General features: G+C 38.4%; 1 protein-coding gene and 1 pseudogene across 3 annotated transcripts in view; both read left to right on the top strand.

Moving 5' to 3' along the window:
• Nucleotides 1-9308, top strand: part of GIN1 (gypsy retrotransposon integrase 1) — a 30664-nt gene extending 21356 nt beyond the window's left edge. For all 3 annotated transcript variants that reach the window (XM_070794096.1, XM_019965488.2, XM_019965489.2), the window contains 4 exons: nucleotides 636-827; nucleotides 917-1090; nucleotides 1532-1817; nucleotides 8618-9308. In XM_070794096.1, the coding sequence (XP_070650197.1) occupies nucleotides 636-827; nucleotides 917-1090; nucleotides 1532-1817; nucleotides 8618-8892 (927 nt within the window). In that variant the 3' untranslated portion in view covers nucleotides 8893-9308. The remainder of the gene's footprint in view (nucleotides 1-635; nucleotides 828-916; nucleotides 1091-1531; nucleotides 1818-8617) is intronic.
• Nucleotides 9309-17237: 7929 nt separating this feature from the next.
• On the top strand, nucleotides 17238-18500 carry LOC109561320 (large ribosomal subunit protein uL18 pseudogene; annotated as a pseudogene).
• The last annotated feature ends 2063 nt before the right edge of the window (nucleotides 18501-20563 follow it).

Genomic DNA, 20563 nt, shown 5'->3' with positions numbered 1-20563 from the left:
ACCCCTGAGCCTTGATTGGGTTTTGTAACTTGCCTACCTTGACTAAGGTAGCAGTCATCTGCAAAATAAGGAATGACAATATTAGAGCTTTTGTTTATTTTTTCCATCCAATAAGAAAGAAATGAAGCTTTTACTAATATGTATAAATTGATAATAGCCTCCTGAATCAACAAAGCAGAAGACTGTGTGTTGCACATGGTATGGAAATGTATCTTGGGAGAAAAGTGAGAATCTGCAACATGTGGGAGTCCATAGTGGCCCCTCACTCATTTTTTGCTTTCCTGACAGTAATCTAGTTTCTAGATATTGTCCAGTTTTCACCAAACTACCCTTCATGGAATGGGCTTCCCAGGCTGGGCAGTAAATGCAGGTTTGATCCATGGATCGGGAAGATCCCCTGGAGAAGGGAAATGGCAACCCACTCCAGTATTCTTGCCTGAGAAATCCATGGACAGAGGAGCCTAGTGGGGCTATGGTCCATGGGATGGCAGAAGAGTTGGACACGACTTAGCCACTGACACAGCAAACAAATGGTCAAGGAAAAGGCAAGATTTAAATTCTTTTGAAACCTTTCCATCAAGGGAAAAATAAAATACAGACTTTTAAAGTCACTGTTGTTTTTATGTATTTTTCAGATCAATGTAGAGCTATGTGAATTGTTTGGCACAAAGCAAATTGTTATTTCTCATGCCTCCCAAACAATTAATCCAGCTGAAAGTACACCTAGCACTATCAAAACCTTTCTTTCCAAACATTGTGTGGACTACCCAAACGACTGGGATGACCACCTGCCAGCTGTTTCATTTGCCTTCAACGTCACTCACTTGGTATGTATCTATTTATAATTCAGTACTTTTGAGTTATGATTATCTCTTGGCTGCATGTTTTATTACAGATTGTTTATTTTTCTTGATAGGAACCTACTAAAAATACACCATATTTTCAAATGTTTAATCGAAATCCTTACATGCCTGAATCTTCAGATATTCGTGAAGTGGATGGTGATAATACAAGTATGTTTGCCAAAATTCTAGATGCAATTAAAGAAGCTGATAAAATAATGGAGAATAAGACAACTTCAGTGGGCCAGGTGATTCTAATAGAAAAAAAACTATAAAGTCTATAAAATGATACAAAAAAGTTTTTTCAGTATATATACACACACACATACATATGATACACACTGAAACCAAATTTTTTCTATTGAATTCTGCATGTCTTGATTAAACTGTGTTTATTAGCTATGAAATTCTGAGAGACATTAATAGGACCATGTGTTTTGGAATGAAGGTGCAGCTGAATTCAAACCCCTGGTCTTGCTTCCCAGTTGTTTAACTTGGGCCTGTTACTTCCTCTCATATTTCTTTATAAAGTTGGGGTAATACTGATTTTGAAATACTATTTTAAAAAATTAAGTGGGATTCTTCCGTAGCTTTCAGTAGCATCTCAGTAATATTTTTATTATAATATTATCTGTATTTGCCTTCAAGAAACTATAGCTGTTTCATCCTTTTTTTTTTAATACTTGCAGATGGAGAACAACAATTGTCATGAATTAAATAAAAGCAAAATCATTGTTAAAAAGAAACCGAAGCAACTAAATCCATTTCATCTGAAAGTGGGTCATGAAGTGTTAAGGCAGAGGAAAAACTGGTGGAAGGATGGTCGCTTCCGGTCTGAATGGGTCGGCCCTTGTGTCATAGACTACATTACGGAGAACGGGGGCGCTGTTCTGCGAGACAGCTCTGGGGCTAGACTTAAACGACCTATCAAGATGTCCCACCTGAAGCCCTATGTCAGAGAATCGGGTGAACAAGGTAAACATCTGTCACCTTTCTACGTTTGTACTTTCTTTGAATGAATAGAGAAGTTAAATTATAAGAAATCTCTCCTTCTCCTCCCTGCTTTTCCTTTGGTTAGGTTTTATTTTCCCTTTTCATTCTTATACAATTTTGTACAATGTTGGAGCCCAAAGAGTGTTGTTTTAATTAACATATGGTTTCTGAAGCTGTCAGGTTTGTAAGAGATTTTATTTTGATTTCTAGTGTACTTTCCACACACTTCTCCCCACCGTTCATGTGCAGGACACTGGACATCTTTCATAGAGGGAAGAATTATGTGTTCATTATTTGCACTTTCAGAATATTTTGTCACTCTTAGCATGACATGATAGTAGCTAAGATAAATAATGCCAAAACAAACACTATCTGGAATTCTGTTGTGAGATAAATATATTAGGGGACATTTAAAAATGTGATTGATTTTTAATGTTGCATCTTAAAACGGCCATGGTAAATGCAGGGGAAGGTGAGTGAGAGGTTCTGAGAATGATGCGCTATTATAAGAGGTGAACAGCACCCTAGATGATGCTACTTGCTCCACAATGTGAATCTGAATAGTTAAGATATCCTGATCTTCTCTAATACTTTCTTTCATGGACTAGAGCTAATTGATATGGCTTTCAGTTTAAATCCTACTTTATTGAAGCTTTTATTTTGTCCTATAGTATCTGCTTTCTAGACTTTCTTTGAGGTAGGTAACTGAAAGGGAATAAATTGGTATCTTAGCTAGTTACTTTTGTTTTTTCTGTAAAGAAAGATAAAATAATTCAAAATTTTTTGAATCTGAGTACCAATTAATAAAGATACAATTTAGTGCCTTTTAAAACAGTATAAACAACTGTGTTATTTAACAGTCTTAAGTAAATAATAAATAATAATTAAAAAATAATGATAATAGATGACCCTCTTTCTTAGGATATGAAGCCCTTGAGGCTGCTCAACTGTTTCTGATCTGGGTCACAACTCTCATGTTAGAAGCTCTTAGTACCTTTCTTTCTGCTTGTGACAGAACCAGTTGCTCTAGTAAACTTATCTTGGACCATTCCAACTCAGAAAGCTCCCAGCACCTTCATTCTCTGTTAGAGGAAGCACTTTTATTCCTTGTGCCTTCTCAGTTCTAAGCTACCCTTTATGATTTCTTCCTTCTGCCAGTTAAGTAGGAACAAAAGATTATAAGGTGCAGGTTGTCCTTTCTTCCGATTTTCCCTTCAATCCTTGGTGTTCAGGACTTGATTCCTTCTAATGTGTTAACCTTCCTAAATTAATGCAAAACCTCTGTTTAAAATGTTACTGCATCAGGATCTGTCTCACCATTTTGTAACTTGCTCTTGCCAAAGCATTTCTTAAGGAGACCTAACATTCTGCTACAACTGAATATTTCAGAATCCAGCTGAATAGAACAATTTCTAAACTAGCAATACAATTTTTGCTTCATGCTTAAATTCTCTACAGATTCTTCTTCCAGTAATACAAGGGAAATTGCAAAATTAGTTCTAGTGTACATATAAGGAACCTGAGATTGATGGGTAAAATTGTTTTTCTTATTAATCAAAAGAAGTACTAATCCAGCTGAAGTCTGGTTCTTGTTTACTCTGATCGGTTTTTGTGTATTTCTCTTATTTGTAGAAATTCAAAACAAGTGTGATTGCTATCACCTTTTCCTTTGGTAGCACATATTTTCCTGAAAATCTTCACCTCAAAAGCTGATTTTAAAGTCTTTGAATTAAATTTAAAGTAAATATAATGCCTCTGAGTAGTCATCCCATTCTTTTGACGTAAATTTGAACATAGTGTAGCCAAAAGGACTATGAATTTGTCTGCACTGTTGCTCTTACCAGCCTCGAGATGTCGTAACTGCAGTAAAGCTCACCAGCCGGAACAGACATGCTTCTGTTGCCAACTTCTCATCCATACCGAGAGGGGGCACGTTCAGTACTAGGCTGGCAGTGTTTCTCATTGCTGTTTTAAGCAGGCCTGTGTGTCTGTCTGTCTAGTTCAGTTCCAGGCACCTTTTCAAGACTATTTTAACAAATTTTATGCCATACCATCGTGTCTGTTCATAGTCATAATGTTTTCCTTTGAGTGGAAAAATGTTATTGACTCCCCATTATTGTATGTGACATAGATTTTGAGTAATTTTGTTTTGATTGGGAATTATCGTGATCAGTATGTGTCTGCCTCCCCTAAAGGCCCTGGTCTGATTGCCCCTCACAGTTTGAGAAATGGTTTTTATTCTTTAATAAGTTTCCCATTGCTGCCATAACAATTTACCACAAATTTAGTGGCTTAAAACACTTACTGTCTCACAGTTCTGTACTTAGAAATCTGGTATAGATCTCAGTGGGCTACAGTAAGGCATGGCAGGGCTGTGTTCTTTTCTGGAGGCTCAAGAGGGTGTTTTGTGCATTTTCCACCTTCTAGAGGCTGCTCAGATCACTTGACTTGTAGTCCTCTTCCTGTCTTAAAAGCCAGCAGTGGGGTAGAGTTCTTCTCACATTATATCACTCCAGCCTCCTATTCTTCCTTCATCCTCTGTGTTTCAGGTCACCTGTGCTTGGGCCCATCCTGATAATCCAAGATATCCTCTCTACTTTAAGGTTGATTGGTCAGTTGGTTAGCAACCTTAATTCCATCACTACCCTAATCCTCCTTTACCATGTTAGGTAACGTAATCACAAGGTAAATGAATTAGTACATAGCTACCATTAGGGGTCCACTATTCTGCCTAACAGGAGAAGGAAATGGCAACCCACTCCAGTATTCTCGCCTAGAGAATCCCGTGGACAGAGGAGCCTGGTGTCCATAGGGTCACACAGAGTCGGACACGAATGAAGCAACGTAGCAGCAGCAGCAGCATTCTGCCTAACACAGTTATGGTCTGCACTCATAATAGAAAACAGAGCTTAGTCCCTATATTAAATAAAGTTTGACTTTATTGTTAATGCACAGTCATCTGTTGGTATCCACAGGGAATCAGTTCCAGGACCCCTGTGGATACCAAAATCCACATGTGCCCAGGTCCCTTGTATGAAATGGCCCTGTTCTTCCCCACCTCCACATCCGTGGTGCAAACCCTGGGGTATGAACACCAACTGTAGTTCCTGCACAACGCCTCCCTTTGACTTCTTAGTTATGTCATCTCAAAATAAGAATCATTCAGTTCTCTGTTAGTACTGGTTTATCTACTACAATAATTAAGTAGTATCAAACTACAGTTATTTATTTTATCATGAGAAAAGCCCTAGTATGGCAACACATCATGCTAGTTTTAGGATATCAGACCATGTATAGGATTAGTCAAGACACTTCATTTCAGAATGAGAAAATTGTCATGAAACCTTATATTTTTTCTATTTGAAAAAATAAGTTAATCCAAATCACTGAGACTTTTCTGAGGCCTTGGTTTTAATACGTGGTTTTAATTTTTCTCCTTAGGGAAATTTTAATATTCTTACCTCACTTTGTTTTTTACTCTAAGACTAAATAAGAAAAAGTATGTCAAAACTGCTGATAATACCTTCTTGACATGTCTTGAAAATACCTCTCCTTCTGAGAAACTAAAGACTTAATCAGTCAGTCTGGTCAAAACTGAAATAATGCTTTCATCAAGCATTTATATTAGTAACTAAATCAATAGAATGAGAAAATAAAAATTAGGTAAATTCTGTCATGTAATGTGACTGAGTAGACTAGTCCTTTAATATGGTTTTGTTTATCTCTGTTTATAATGGGGGCAAAAACTTATCTTGTTCTTTTCTTTATCTGTAACTCAGGATTATTCTAGATTAGTACTAATAGATATATAATGAAAAAACTATGTAATATATAATTTAAAATTTTCTAGTAACGATGTTAAAAAAAGTAGGTGAAAATAATTTGTTATATATTTTATAATAATCCAATATATCTAAAATAGTATTATTTCAGCATTCATGTAAGGCCTCAAAAATCTCTTTCTGGTAAATCTTTGGTAATCTTTTTTGAAGTTAAAGAACATTTCTGTTGGCTGTACTAGGTTTAGAACAAAGTAGGATGGAAACATATTTGACCTTTCCAAATGAATGAGAATTATTTTTTCTGTACAAAGGCAACTTGAAATCTCCAGAGTAGTTTTCCATTCCATATAGAGTAACTTTTGTAGACTTTGCTGAATATAATCCTGATTAGCTGCAGTTTTGTCTCACTAAGTTACTTTAAAGCTTACTTAAGAAAGTGTGTGTATACATCAGATGTAGATTGGTTACTTACATTTGGAAGATCTTGTCTTTTACAAACAAGTGAGGTTGGTCAAGTCCTTTTGTTTCAAAGTCTGTGTAACTAGGAGATGCTTACACTCAAGGTCTTTGAATGCATTTTCAGGAAATCAAAGGGATAACTTCTAAAAACTTTGCATCTATCCATAGTTTCCCTGTTGATACATGTTTACTGGGCATATTTTTCTATAGTAGACCTGCTTTATCTGTATGGAAAAACATTTTGAGACAGAAAACTTCCTTCGTCAAAGATCTCTGCAGAGATCCAGTTAGGAAATACTTAACATGCTTATAGTAACCGCCCTCACTCGTACCTGGTGGCGTTGTGCCCGGGGCTCAGAAACCCTCCAAGACTTATTAGACAGGTGTCATCAGCAGGTGTCATTCTTACCCCGCCTAACCTTCCAAGTGACTACCTAGCTTTCTCTGATATTAACAGACTAAAAGCAAACTTTGATGTTGAACCTCTAGAACACATTCTAAAGGTGTTTCAATTTCACTGATCCTTTTTTCCTCTTTCCTGCTACTGTTGAGCATAGCACATCTCCTGGGTTGCCTGATTTTTTTTTATCTTTCAGAATTGTTCTCTTGTTCAGCATTTCATTGCCTATTAACATAGAAAAATCATTTTGTTATCACCTTCAATTATCCATACTTTTATTTCCATCATAACTATGTGTATCTTAACAGCATTTTCAATGTAATTACTGCTTTTGCATTAATAAGAATTGGTGAGGTTAAACTTAGAAAACCTCTTAAAACTAAAATACCAGGTACACTTTCCCTAATGAAGAAGTAAATGGGCAAAACTAAATGTCCATACAAGCCCAAGTCTACTTATGCCACCTGTTAGGAAAGAGCATAGCTTTGTTTGATCTTTTGATGTTTGTAAATTTAAAGTTCATAAATGTGTGACTTACAGGGTTGGAATAGATTCAGTTAGCTTTTCACATATTCAGTTCAGTTCAGTTCAGTCACTTAGTCGTGTCTGACTCTTTGCAACGCCATGGACTGCAGCACGCCAGGCCTCCCTGTCCATTGCCAACTCCCCAGAGTTTACTCAAACTCATGTCCATTGAGTCGGTGATGCCATGTAACCATCTCATCCTCTGTCATCCCCTTCTCCTCCGCCTTCAATCTTTCTCAGCATCAGGGTCTTTTCAAATGGTCAGCTTTTTGCATCAGGTAGCCAAAGTATTGGAGTTTCAGCTTCAGCATCAGTCCTTCCAATATTAGTATGAGGATAAGTATTGTGGAATCATGTTCTGGGATATATTAGCACATTTATCTGCTTTGAGAAACTTTCATTGATCTTTAGTCTAAATGAGCTATTAATGTTCCTTTTGCTCTTTCTTGAACTTAAAATTTGAGGGTTCTTTAAGCTATTAAAATCTTTAAGAGATTCTGTTAATGTTTTGGGAGAAAATTCAAAAAGAGATGACAGGGGTCCAGGAAGCTAATCAGTGGTAGTAGAATAGTTCCTTGTTGTAATGAATTAAAATACTATGTAGGGTGGAATTCTTTTATCTACATTAACCTTTGTTTATAAAGATTCTGCTGCTTTGCCATCTGTTTAACCCTCATTTTAAACATTTTTTTTCCCTTACAGTGAAGATAAATTTGCTGAAAATAGAATAAAATACTGAGAAGGAAAATTCCTTGTCAGTATTTTAGTATGGATTTAGCTATACCTCGAAAGTTCATGAGCATTTTAATATTAAATTAGACCTAAGTAAGCTAATTCACCTGATCCATTGTAGCCTGCCTACTTTCGTATACCTCTTATATAAACCTGATTCTAGAACTTTATCTTCATTGTAGTTTAATCACTTCATAGTGTGACAATTTGATGTTATTGTCCTAATATGAATTCTATAAAGATTAAAGAATTACCTAAAGTTGTAAATATAAGGATTTAACAATTCCATTTGTTAGTGTATCTTTCAGGACCCCATAAATGCATCCAGAAATGCTTTGAGATATATATTAAGGATATCATCAACATCAAAAATATAGTTTAGAACTTTTGTTTTTAACCTATACCATGATTCTCAGCCCTTTCCACCCCCTCACTTACACCTACCAAAGACATATCAAGAGAATACTCTGTAATGGCCTATAGGGAAAAGAACCCCAAACAAGTTGGGTGTATGTATATGTATATAACAGATTCACTTCGCTGTGCACCTGAAACTAACACAACATTGTAAATCAATTGTACCACAATAAAAAAAATTTTAACTTGTAAAAAAAAAACCCATCCCTTTATATTATTCCTATTTTTTTAAAAAAGTCTGGCTTTCCTTGATCTCTCCTGAATTCTGTATGTATGAGCCGTCAGATTCATATATCATTTTATTCATTCTTCGACGTGTACTTATTTAGGAGATACGAGAACCCATCAGAAATTAATCTTGATAGTTAATTTGTATTACTTGGGATTTTATTCCTTATTTTATATTATTTCATTTGAATGTGGTTTAATTATAGTTCTAAAAGGCAAACTTGTGTTCCTTCTTTCAGATAGTCTCCATCTCTTACACGGTTCAGTGGTGGCGGATCATGACTATGTTGGAATGCCCGAGCTGCCAGTTGGAGCATACCAAGCAAGTATTCTGGTGGAAGATGCGGCTATTGGAGTAGACGACAGTGAGTTACTGACGTCAAGCAAGGATCGTGAACTATTAGAATACAGAAATGCCAAAATCTCTCCATTGATGGAAGATCATAATGCTCTTGAAAAGCAGACTTTTAGTCTCTTGGACTCTTCAAACCAAGTCCTTGAGTACTTAACTTAATAAACACAAAAATTCATTTAAAGTGCTATTTAGAGAATACATCACCTTGAATCTTATCTTTTCCATTCAAAAAGATTATATAGAAAAAGTATCTTGACAAACTCTTAATGACTAAATCCTGAAGGTTTATTTTGTAATTATTTATCTGAAGTTGTTCTTCTTTTGTATATATATATGGATATATATATATTTAGGCAAAGGAAGCATGTAATATATGGATATTATTTTTTCTTCTACAAATACAACAGGCAAAGCATGCTTGCTTCTTAGGAAGTAAACTAAATTCCAACTCAAAACTTTGGTATTGTTACCATGTTTTCAGTTTCAATTTTTTTTAAAATATTCCCCCCTTTTAAAAACTGTTTGAACTACCTAGAACCGCATTAATAAATATTTATTGAATGTGTTAAATGAAACCTATTCCTGTGTCATTGAAACATCTAAAAATATTGTAGTTACTTAATGGGCTCCTACAGTGTATTGGTAAGTTCACCTTATAGACAGGCTAAGGATTAGGATCTGAAACTATATATTGGATTGAAAATGTGTGCATTTCCATAGTATATATTAAAGTCAAAAGCATCCATGAATAAATTTTTTTCTGCAGTCTTAAAAAAGTAAATTATAAAATAACTGATATTAAAGATTTTAAACTATAATTTCTATAATAGTTGCTGCTACTGCTGCTGGATCCAATGATCCAGCTGCTGCTGCTGCTGCTAAGTCGCTTCAGTCGTGTCCGACTCTGTACAACCCCATAGACGGCGGCCCACCAGGCTCCTCCGTCCCTGGGATTCTCCAGGCAAGAACACTGGAGTGGGGTGCTATTGCCTTCTCCAATGATCCAGCAGAGGTTGGCAATTTGTTGTGTATGTGGCTTGTATGATCTATATTATAGATTATAAATCATATATGATCTATATATTACAGATCATACAAGCCATCTATATATTAGCAGCAGCAGCAGCTGGATCATTGGAAAAGCAAGAGAGTTCCAGAGAAACACTTACTTATGCTTTATTGACTACACTAAAGCCTTTGACTGTGTGGATCAAACAAACTGTGGAAAATTCTGAAAGAGATGGGAATACCAGACCACCTGGCCTGCTTCCTGAGAAATCTGTATGCAGGTCAGGAAGCAATAGTTAGAACTGGACATGGAACAACAGACTGGTTCCAAATCGGGAAAGGAGTACGTCAAGGCTGTTTATTGTGACTGTACTTATTTAACTTATATGCAGAGTATATCATGAGAAACACTGGGCTGGATAAAGCGCAAGCTGGAATCAAGATTTCCAGGAGAAATATCAATAACCTCAAGTATGCAGATAACACCACCCTTATGGCAGAAAGCAAAGAAGCACTAAAAAGCCCCTTGATGAAAGAGGAGAGTGAAAAAGTTGGCTTAAAAGTCAACATTCAGAAAACTAAGATCATAGCATCTGGTCCCATCACTTCATGGCAAATGGATGGGGAAACAGTGGAAACAGTGTCAGACTTTATTTTTTTGGGCTCCAAAATCACTGCAGATGGTGACTGCAGCCATGAAATGAAAAGACGCTTGCTCCTTGGAAGAAAAGTTATGACCAACCTAGACAGCATATTAAAAAGCAGAGACATTACTTTGCCAACAAAGGTCCATCTAGTCAAAGCTATGCTTTTTCCAGTAGTCATGTATGAATGTGAGAGTTGGACTATAAAGAAAGCTGAGCACTGAAGAATGGATGCTTTTGAACTGTAGTGTTGGAGAAGCCTCTTGAGAGTCCCTTGGTCTGCAAGGAGATCCAACTAGTCCATCCTAAAGGAGATCAGTCCTGGGTGCTCATGGGAAGGACTGATGCTGAAGCTGAAACTCCAATACTGTGGCCACCTGATGCAAAGAACCGACTCATTGGAAAAGACCCTGATGCTGGGAAGGATTGAAGGTGGGAGGAGAAGGGGATGACAGAGGATGAGATGGTTGGATGGCATCACTGAGTCAATGGACATGAGTTTGAGTAAACTCTGGGAGTTGGTGATGGACGGGGAGGCCTGGCGTGCTGCAGTCCATGAGGTCACAAAAAGACATGACTGAGCGACTGAACTGAACTGAAAAGGAAAAATGATTAGAGGAAAGAAATCAAAGACTTCATCTTATATTACCGACCAAATAGATTCCACATAGAATTCCAGAAAGAAGCCTTAAGAAAACATAGTTGTCTCAAGTAGTGATTCTTGTCCTTCTCCCATTAGCAGAACAAAGTTGATGATGGAGTCATACTGAACTCTGTTTGGTAAATGTAAGTGGTCAAGTTTCCTTTTCTTAACTCAAATGAAGTGAACTTTTTTTTCAATATCTGAGTAAATCTTTTTCCACTGTAACAGGGTAATTAGTAGTGAGTCATTTTAAATTACAGTTTCTAAACCTTTTTTTTCTTTTAGAATTCTGCCTCCGCTAAATACTTTCTCACACAGACCTTCATCCTGTGTGCACTGATCATGTTGGGTTCCACTACACTCTGTCTACAAATCACCCCAAATTCTTAGTGGCTTAAAACAAGACTTTTACTTCTTAGCCACCCTCTTGGTTCATTAAGGCTCCATTTTCGTCCTCACTCCAGGATGCAGGCCGAAAGATACTGACTTCTGGAATACCCCCATCACCATGGCAAGGAGAGAGCATGGTGAACTGAACACTGGCTGTGAAAAGACTTGGGCATCCTTCTTACTCTCATCACAATGGTCAAACCTAGTCACGTACTGCTAGTGGGCACAGGTTTCTTTTTGTAGTGATAGCAGTGTTCTAAAGTTAATGGGTGATCGATATGTAACTGAAAATATTAAGATCCACTGAATTGTATACTTTAAAATGCTGAATTTTATGAGTTATATCTCAATACAATCGTTCTGTGTAAGAGTCTAAACAAAAGTTTAAAAAACAAAACCTAGCCATCTGCTGCTGCTGCTGCTAAATCGCTTCAGTCGTGTCCGACTCTGTGTGACCCCACAGATGGAAGCCCACCAGGCTCCCCTGTCCCTGGGATTCTCCAGGCAAGAACACTGGAGTGGGTTGCCATTTCTTTCTCCAATGCATGAAAGTGAAAAGTGAAAGTGAAGTCACTCGGTTGTGTCCAACTTTTAGCAACCCCATGGACTGCAGCCCACCAGGCTCCTCCATCCATGGGATTTTCCAGGCAAGAGTATTGGAGTGGGGTGCCATTGAACCTAGCCACCTAGCCATGCCTAATTCAGTCCTATTATATGCCTCGGAAGGAGGAAAACTAGGGTATTGGTGGATTGCTGCAATGACTGCCAAAACTCATCTTTTTTCCAGATTTTATTAAAGGCCATTTATACTGAAAGTTACTTTATTTCCTGATAGTGAATATAAGCTGTTCAAATAAAAATGCTGATTTTATTATTGAAACCTCAGAATTTGAATGTAGATTCCAAATATAGATATTAAATAAACAAATACACAGGAAATACCTACAAATTAGATACATACACATAATCTTATCCTAATGTTTACAGGGCCCTGTCAAGAGAGAAAATAGATTTTTACATACCATATACCTAAATATTTAGAAGTGATAAGTCAAGCTAATAAGCTGTTCCTACGTCAGCAAATATGCCTCAAGCTTCCTCGAATTCTTAGACTCCTTCAGCCTGACATGAGTAAGTAGCAAAGCAGGGATAGCTGGCCTCCGAGCATCCTTTGTCTCATCCTCCCTTTCCACCCTCCCCTGCTGCGCCTCTCCTCCATTTGAGCCCCTGCAGATGCAGCCTCGGACCGGCCAAAGCCTTTGCAGTGTGATCTCTGCCTCTGTCCACCCCCCAGAGGGAGGCCTTTGAAGAGGTTCTCCAAGGGGGAAAGGGGCACATCGCTGAGCCCTGTGAGCTTCTCACTCTAGTGGAGGGACACTGTCAAGGGGAATGGAGCACAGCCCTTAAGCCAAGAGCCCAGAGTGAGTCCCTCTTACCAGGATTTAAGGGAGTTGTTCTGTAAGCAGAGAGTAAAATTCTGACCAAAAACAATAGCACTGTCTTCATGAGGCTTTGTATGCCACCTTGTGGTGTTTTTTATGAACACTTGAAAACGTGATGTAGCAGGAAATGCTGCGTATACTAAAGAAAACTTTTGGAATGAAAGTAATTTCCTCACTTGAAACGTTATTTTTAAATATCATAATAAACATTTCTAGTATAAAATTTTTCTTATATCACCATCTTTTAAAAAGGTAACTCATTAAGGTTTACAAAACAAAACTTACTAGTTATGAGATTCATTCATACCCTCAAAAAAGATATGTATTATGTCCGTGTGCTGTTCTGGCACTAAGGATATATCAATGAGAAATCTCTCCGCCTTCCTACACCTTGAAGTCCAATAGGATAGTGAAACAGTGACCTGTAGTTCTTAATGAATACATTTCTTTACTTATATCCAATCTTAAAATCTCAATGATAGCCTTTTGCATAGACATCTTGTTTGGGACCCTTACCTTAAGCCTCTTCCACTTATTTTTGACTGTATAGAAAGTTCTAATAAGGTTTTGTTCAGAGGTCTGGAAAGGACTGGGCCATTTCCAGTTGGAGTTTCTAATCATGTTGATGAGTAATTAAACACCAAAATAAACATTTAAGAAGCAAATTTTTTTTTCAAACTTTTATTTTCCACAGATGAATTTGTGATTGAGAGGGCAATGCCAGCTTTGTGCAGTGTTACAATTAAACAGGGAAAGGTCAATTCAGTGCCATCAAATGAAAAAGTATCTAAATTGGTAGCTTGCCCAGAGTGTGAGGACCGGATTGCCGGATTCTCCCGCTTCCTCTGACCCCTCCCTGTCCTCCTCACCCAACTTCTTCCTCACCCCCAACACCACCTCCTTTGTGTACTCACGCAGAACTCGTTAAGAAGTAAGGTGCGCTCGGTGCAGTGCACTTGCCTCGTCTGAGCATCTCATTGTCCGCGCTGTGCAGGTCCTTGCCAAGAGCAGAGTAAGCAGAGCCATCTCCTTGGGCCGGCAGGTAGCTAGAGGAGACCAGATAGCCAGTGACACCTTCGCTCACTCCTTACCTCCACATCCCAGTAGAGCTTCTGTTCTGATAAGAGGTCCCATGAAATGAAGAACAGAAGAGAAACTAAAGGGAACGGAGCCCGACTTCACTCCTTCCTGTGAATTATTTTGAAGTAGAAGTGAAGGGAAAAGTACTCACTGGAATGGTTCTTCCAGCATGCTTTCCTACTGCATTGTAACATGTAATCTATAGTCTCTGGGTTTCTGTGCTTTTACTCTTTCCCTTTAGAATTCCATCCTTACATATATAAATATATATATATACACATACATATATATACAATTCATTAAAAAAATTATGTGGTAAATAGTGATGAAACCATCATAGTGGTGGTTATGTGACTTAGTCATAGCTAGAAGCAAGTCAGCAGCAAATCCGCCTCAAGTTTGAGAACAGGACTTCCATTGAATCCTCACTGATCACTAACTATGTTAATAATCACCCATTTTACCTGAGGTAGTTAATACCTGAGGTAGTTAGTTAAAAAGGTAATGACTTGTTTTTATGCAATATTAAAAAACCATAATATCCAGAATATATAAAAACTCCTATAACTCAATACACAAAAAGAACCCAATTTAAAAATGGGCAAAAGATTTGATTATACATTTTCTCAAAGATATGCAAATGAGATACCACGTCACACTCATTAGAATGGCTGTGATAGTTTTTAAAAAGAAATAGAAAATAACGAGTGTTGATGACACAATGTAGAGAAATTGCAGCCCTTGTACATTACTGGTAGGAATGTAAAAGTATAAAACGGTTCAGCCACTACGGGAAACTCTGTTTCTTCCTCAGAAACCTAAACACAGACTTAGCATATGACCCAGCAATTCCACTCCTGGGTATATACCCAAAGGAACTGAAAACAGGAACAGATAATTGCATGCCAATGTTTACTGTAGTATTATCCAATAGTCAAAAGGTAGAAACAATCCAAGTGTCCACTGACAGGTGAATGAGTAAAGAAAACATGGTATATACATACAATGGAATATTATTCAGCCTTCAAAAGGAATGAAGTTCTGAATAATGCTACCACATGATTGCCCCTTGAAGAAATTATGCTAAGTGAAATATGTCAAATATAAAAGGAAAAATATTGCATCAGTTAAGTTCAGTCGCTCAGTCGTGTCCAACTCTTTGCAACCCCATGAATTGCAGCATGTCAGGCCTCCCTGTCCATCACCAACTCCCGGAGTTCACTCAGACTCAGGTCCCTCAGTGATGCCATCCAACCGTCTCATCCTCTGTCATCCCCTTCTCCTGCCCTCAATCTTTCCCAGCATCAGGGTCTTTTCAAATGAGTCAGCTCTTTGCATCAGGTGGCCAAAGTATTGGAGTCTCAGCTTCAACATCAGTCCTTCCAATGAATACCCAGGACTGATCTCCTTTAGGATGGACTGGTTGGATCTCCATGCAGTCCAAGGGACTCTCAAGAGTCTTCTCCAACACCACAGTTCAAAAGCATTAGTTCTTTGGCATTCAGCCTTCTTCACAGTCCAACTCTCACATCCATATGACCACTAGAAAAACCATAGCCTTGACTGGACAGACCTTTGTTGGCAAAGTAATGTCTCTGCTTTTTAATATGCTGTCTGGGTTGGTCATAACTTTCCTTCCAAGGAGCAAGCATCTTTTAATTTCATGGCTGCAGTCACCATCCACAGTGATTTTGGAGCCCAGAAAAATAAAGTCTGACACTGTTTCCACTATTTCCCCATCTATTTCCCATGAAGTGATGGGACCAGACACCATGATCTTCATTTTCTGAATGTTGAGCTTTAAGCCAACTTTTTCACTCTCCACTTTCACTTTCATCAAGAGGCTTTTGAGTTCCTCTTCACTTTCTGCCATAAGGGTGGTGTCATCTGCATATCTGAGGTTATTGATATTTCTCCCGGCAATCTTGACTCCAGCTTGTGCTTCTTCCAGCCCAGCATTTCTCATGATGTACTGTGCATATAAGTTAAATAAGCAGGGTGACAATATACAGCCTTGACGGACTCCTTTTCCTATTTGGAACCAATCTGTTTTTCCATGTCCAGTTCTAACTGTTGCTTCCTAACCTGCATACATGATTCCACCTATATGAAATATCCAAAACAGGCAAATCCATAGAGGTAGAAAGTAGATTAAGTGTTTACCAGGGCTTAGGGGAGAGGAAACGGGAGTTAATGCTTAAAGGCTGCAAAGTTTCTGGCTGAAGTAATGACGATGTTTTGGGAATAGTGGTGATGACTGCACCACACTGAGAGCGCCATCAACGTCACTGAACTGTAAATGGTGAAAATGGCAACTTTCATCTCATCTCTATTTTGCCATAATTTAGACAGATTAATCATGTAATATGTCAAAAACTATTGAGTTACTCACTTAGGTGAATTGTATGATATGTGAGTTATATCTTAATAAAGTTGTTTTTAAAAGGTCATGGGATACAGCTTAAATTGTGCTTAGATGAAAATTTATGACCTATATACTTAGAATTGATGCTTTTGAACTGTGGTGTTGGAGAAGACTCTTGAGAGTCCCTTGGACTGCAAGGAGATCCACCCAGTCCATCCAAAAGGAGATCAGTCCTGAATATTCATTGGAAGGACTGATGCTGAAGCTGAAACTCCAGTGCTTTGGCCCCCTGATGGGAAGAGCTGCCTCATTGGAGAAGACCCTGATGCTGGGAAGGATTGAGGGCAGGAGAAGGGGACAATAGAGGATGAGACGGTTGGATGGCATCACCAACTCAGTGGGCATGAGTTTGAGTAAACTCTGGGAGTTGGTGATGAACAGGGAGGCCTGGCGTGCTGCGTGCGGTTCATGGGGTTGCTAAGAGTCGGACACGACTGAGCAACTGAACTGAACTGACATACTTAATGAGCTAGCATCCAATTTAATGTGGTATAAAAAGAACAAGTGACCAAGCCTAAAGAAAACAAGGTATGAAATCATGAACATGATAGAAATTAATGAAATAGAAATGTTTATAATGACAGGATGAACTGAACCAAAAGTTGCTTTTTTGAAGACACTAATAAATTGAGACAAATCTAGCAAGTTCTAATTTAAAAAGTAAACAATTTATAAATACAAAATATTAAAAGGGTCAGAATGCCATATAATGCAGATATTTAAAAGACAAATGATATTATAACTTAATCCTGATAACTTCAAAATCTTTATAAAGTTGATAAATTCTAGAAAAATTTAACCTGCAAATGTGGTTCAAGAAGAAATAAGCCAGCTCTTTGGCAAGCCGCAAACCCCAGGCTCTGTTCCACAGCATGGGGTTTGTTGAAGTTGTCAAGAATAAAGCCTACTTCAAGAGATACCACTGAAATTTAGAGGACGGCAAGAGGGCAAAACTGATGACTGTACTCAGAAATGATTGGTAATCCAAGATAAAAATAAATACAACACACTCAAATACAGAATGACAGTTCATGTAACCAACCAAGGTATCATTTGACAGATTACTTATACCAGTCTAAAAGGAGATATATGTAGCTTATGCTCACGAACTCCCAAAATAAGGCGTGATGGTTGGTCTGACAAATAACCCTGCAGCATATTACACTGGCCTTCAGGCTTCTTAATAGGTTTCGTATCAGCAAGATTTATGAAGGCCAAGTCAAGGTGACTGTAGATGAATACAGTGTAGATGACCACCTGACTGGTGGTCAGCCAGGTGCCTTCACCTGTTATTTGGATGCAAGACTTGCCAGGTCTACCACTGGAAATAAAGTTGGGGACCCTCAAGGGAGCTGTCGATGGAGGCTTCTCTGTCCCTCACAGTACCACACGATTCCCTGGTTATGATTCAGGAAGCAAAGAACTCAGTGCTGAGGTTCACTGAAAGCTCACCATGGAGTAAAACATGGCAAATGACATGCATAGCCTGACTGAAGACGATGAGGATCCTTGTAAGGAACCATTCTCTCAATACCGAAAGGACTCTGTAACTCCAGACATGATGGAGGAGGCGTACAAGAAAGCTCATGCTGCAGTACAAGAGAAACCAGTGGATGAGAAGAAGCCTAGGAAAGAAGCAGAAAAGAAGCGGAACCATCCCGAAATGTCACTTGCCCAGAAGAAAGATTGGGTAGCTCAGAAGAAGGCAACCTTCTTTAGAGCTCAGAAACAGGCTGCTGAGAGTTAATACAGAAAACCACAATTTTCTATGAAGATATTTCAGATAAAGACAATAATAAACATATTGACCAAGCAAAAATAAGCCATGTGATTTTACCAAACATTTATAACAAAATTTAAGGAATATATAATTTTAATCTTATGCAAATTATTTTATGGGATAGAAACAGAAGTACTGCTCCTTATGTCTTTGGCATGAGGGTGGCATAATCTTAAAATCTGAAAAAGACGGGATGAGAAAGGAAAATAACAGGTCATTCTCTCGTGAACACGAATACAAAGATGTAAAAATAAATTAGCAAACTGACTCCAGTGACCTATAAAAATACACATCCTGACCAAACTGAGTGGATTCCCAAAATGCAAGTTTGATTTAACTAACAGCTGCATTTCTAAGAGAGCTGGCCAAAAAATAGAAGAAATACACCCAACGTGTTAACGGAAGAAAATTTAAGGAATTTTTTAAAGATGAACAGAACCCACAATGAACAGTGGGACATCTGGTAACCAGAAATAGCCAGAAGCCTCTAGGCCTGAGGGGGCACAGAGTGGAAGTGCCCAGTGAGAGATGAATTCAGGGAAGAGAATTGAACCATCAGTGGTGGTCATCATAGAGAAAGGCAACCTCTGCCAGAACTGTACAAGTCAGAACTGCGACGATCACTGTCAGAACTGACCCCTGGAGAAGACCACCCTCCCATCTCAGGCTAGTGCCTCTCGTGTGTTGATGCCCACCCCGCCCCCCAAGGGAAGTCAGTGGCAGGGAGCTTGGGGTTGGGATAAAAGCAGTAAAGCTCAGCCTCCTGGGGACCAGCGCTGAGAGGGCAGAGAACAGATGTGAGTGAGCGATTTGAGAAGCATCAGCAAAACCACATGATCAGATGTTAAAAAAAAAAAAAAAAAAAAGGTCACTTAATCATCTAGTTAAGTGGCAAACATTTTCTGTAAAGGACTTAGCTAGATAGTAAATATTTTTCAGCTTTGCAGGCTATACATTCTGTTGGAATCACAAAATCCTTCCATTGTAGGAGAAGCAGTCATATATACATACTAAACAAAAGGGTGTATCTGTTTTACAGTAACATTTTATGTACCCCTCACCCTGCAAAAAACTTGTGGACTGAATTCAGCCTGTGAGTCATAGTTTGTAGACCCTTTATCTAGTAGATACAGAGAAAGTATTTGCTCAATGTTAACAACCATGTGAAACAAATTCATGGCAAACTCAGAAGGGCATTCCCTTATCCTGATAAAGTATCAGTTCAGCTCAGTCGCTCAGTCATGTCCAACTCTTTGTGACCCCATGGACTGCAGCACACCTAGGCCACCCTGTCCATCACCAACTCCCGGAGTTCACCCAAATCCACGTCTATTGAGTCGGTGATGCCATCCAACCATCTCATCCTCTGTTGTCCCCTTCTCCTCCTGCCTTCAGTCTTTCCCAGCATCAGGGTCTTTTACAATGAGTCAGCTCTTCGCATCAGGTGGCCAAAGTGTTGGAGTTTCAGCTTCAGCATCAGTCCTTCCAATGAACACCCAGGACTGATCTCCTTTAGGATGGACTGGTTGGATCTCCTTGCAGTCCAAGGGACTCTCAAGAGTCTTCTCCAACACCACAGTTCAAAAGCATCAATTCTTTGGCGCTCAGCTTTCTTTATAGTCCAACTCTCACATCTATCCATGACTACTGGAAAAACCAAAGCTTTGACTAGATGGATCTTTGTTGAAATCTAGATACAGTCAATAAATACATTAAAAGAAGTTCAACATTATTAATAGCCAGAAAAAAATGCAAATTAGAACCATTATTAAAGATGATTTAAAACCTACAAGATTGGGATAGTTTAAAATACTGACATGGATGAGGACAGACAATACAATTATACATTATTGGTGAGTCTATAAATTGATCTAGCTATTTTGGAAAAACAATTTAGTATTATATAACAAAGCTGAAGATGCGCAGGCCTACAATCCAGTAATTTTGCATCAGGAGCTGCGTTCAAGGAGGAATATTTGCAATAGCAAAACACTGGAAACAACAAGTATCTATCAACAGAATGAATAAGTGGATTGTGGCATACTCATACAATGAAATACTTCATAGCAGTGAAAATGAACAAATTACAGGCTAACATAAAAAAGCATGGAGGAAGTCAGGAACACAACATGGAGCAGAAAAATCAATGTGAAAAAGAAAGAGAGACATGGGTGAAGTTTTGAAGAAAGTGAGAAAGGGAGGCAATGCCTCTGGGGTGTGGGGGAGCATTCCAGAGGAGAAGAGCCAGCAAGTGCAAAGATGCTGAGGTGTTTGTGTTTGGGATAGTTTGTGTTTTGAGGGATAGTAAGAGGATAAGTTCTGAGTAAGGATACTTAGAACAGAGTAAGAGGAAGTATAATAAGAGGTCAGAGAGGCAAAGGGGTAGAATAAATTGTCTCACGACTTGTAGGTCACTGT

This window comes from Bos indicus, chromosome 7 (genome assembly GCF_029378745.1).
Source record: "Bos indicus isolate NIAB-ARS_2022 breed Sahiwal x Tharparkar chromosome 7, NIAB-ARS_B.indTharparkar_mat_pri_1.0, whole genome shotgun sequence".
NCBI lineage: Eukaryota > Metazoa > Chordata > Mammalia > Artiodactyla > Bovidae > Bos > Bos indicus.
This window is presented reverse-complemented; position numbering and strand designations above follow the sequence as displayed.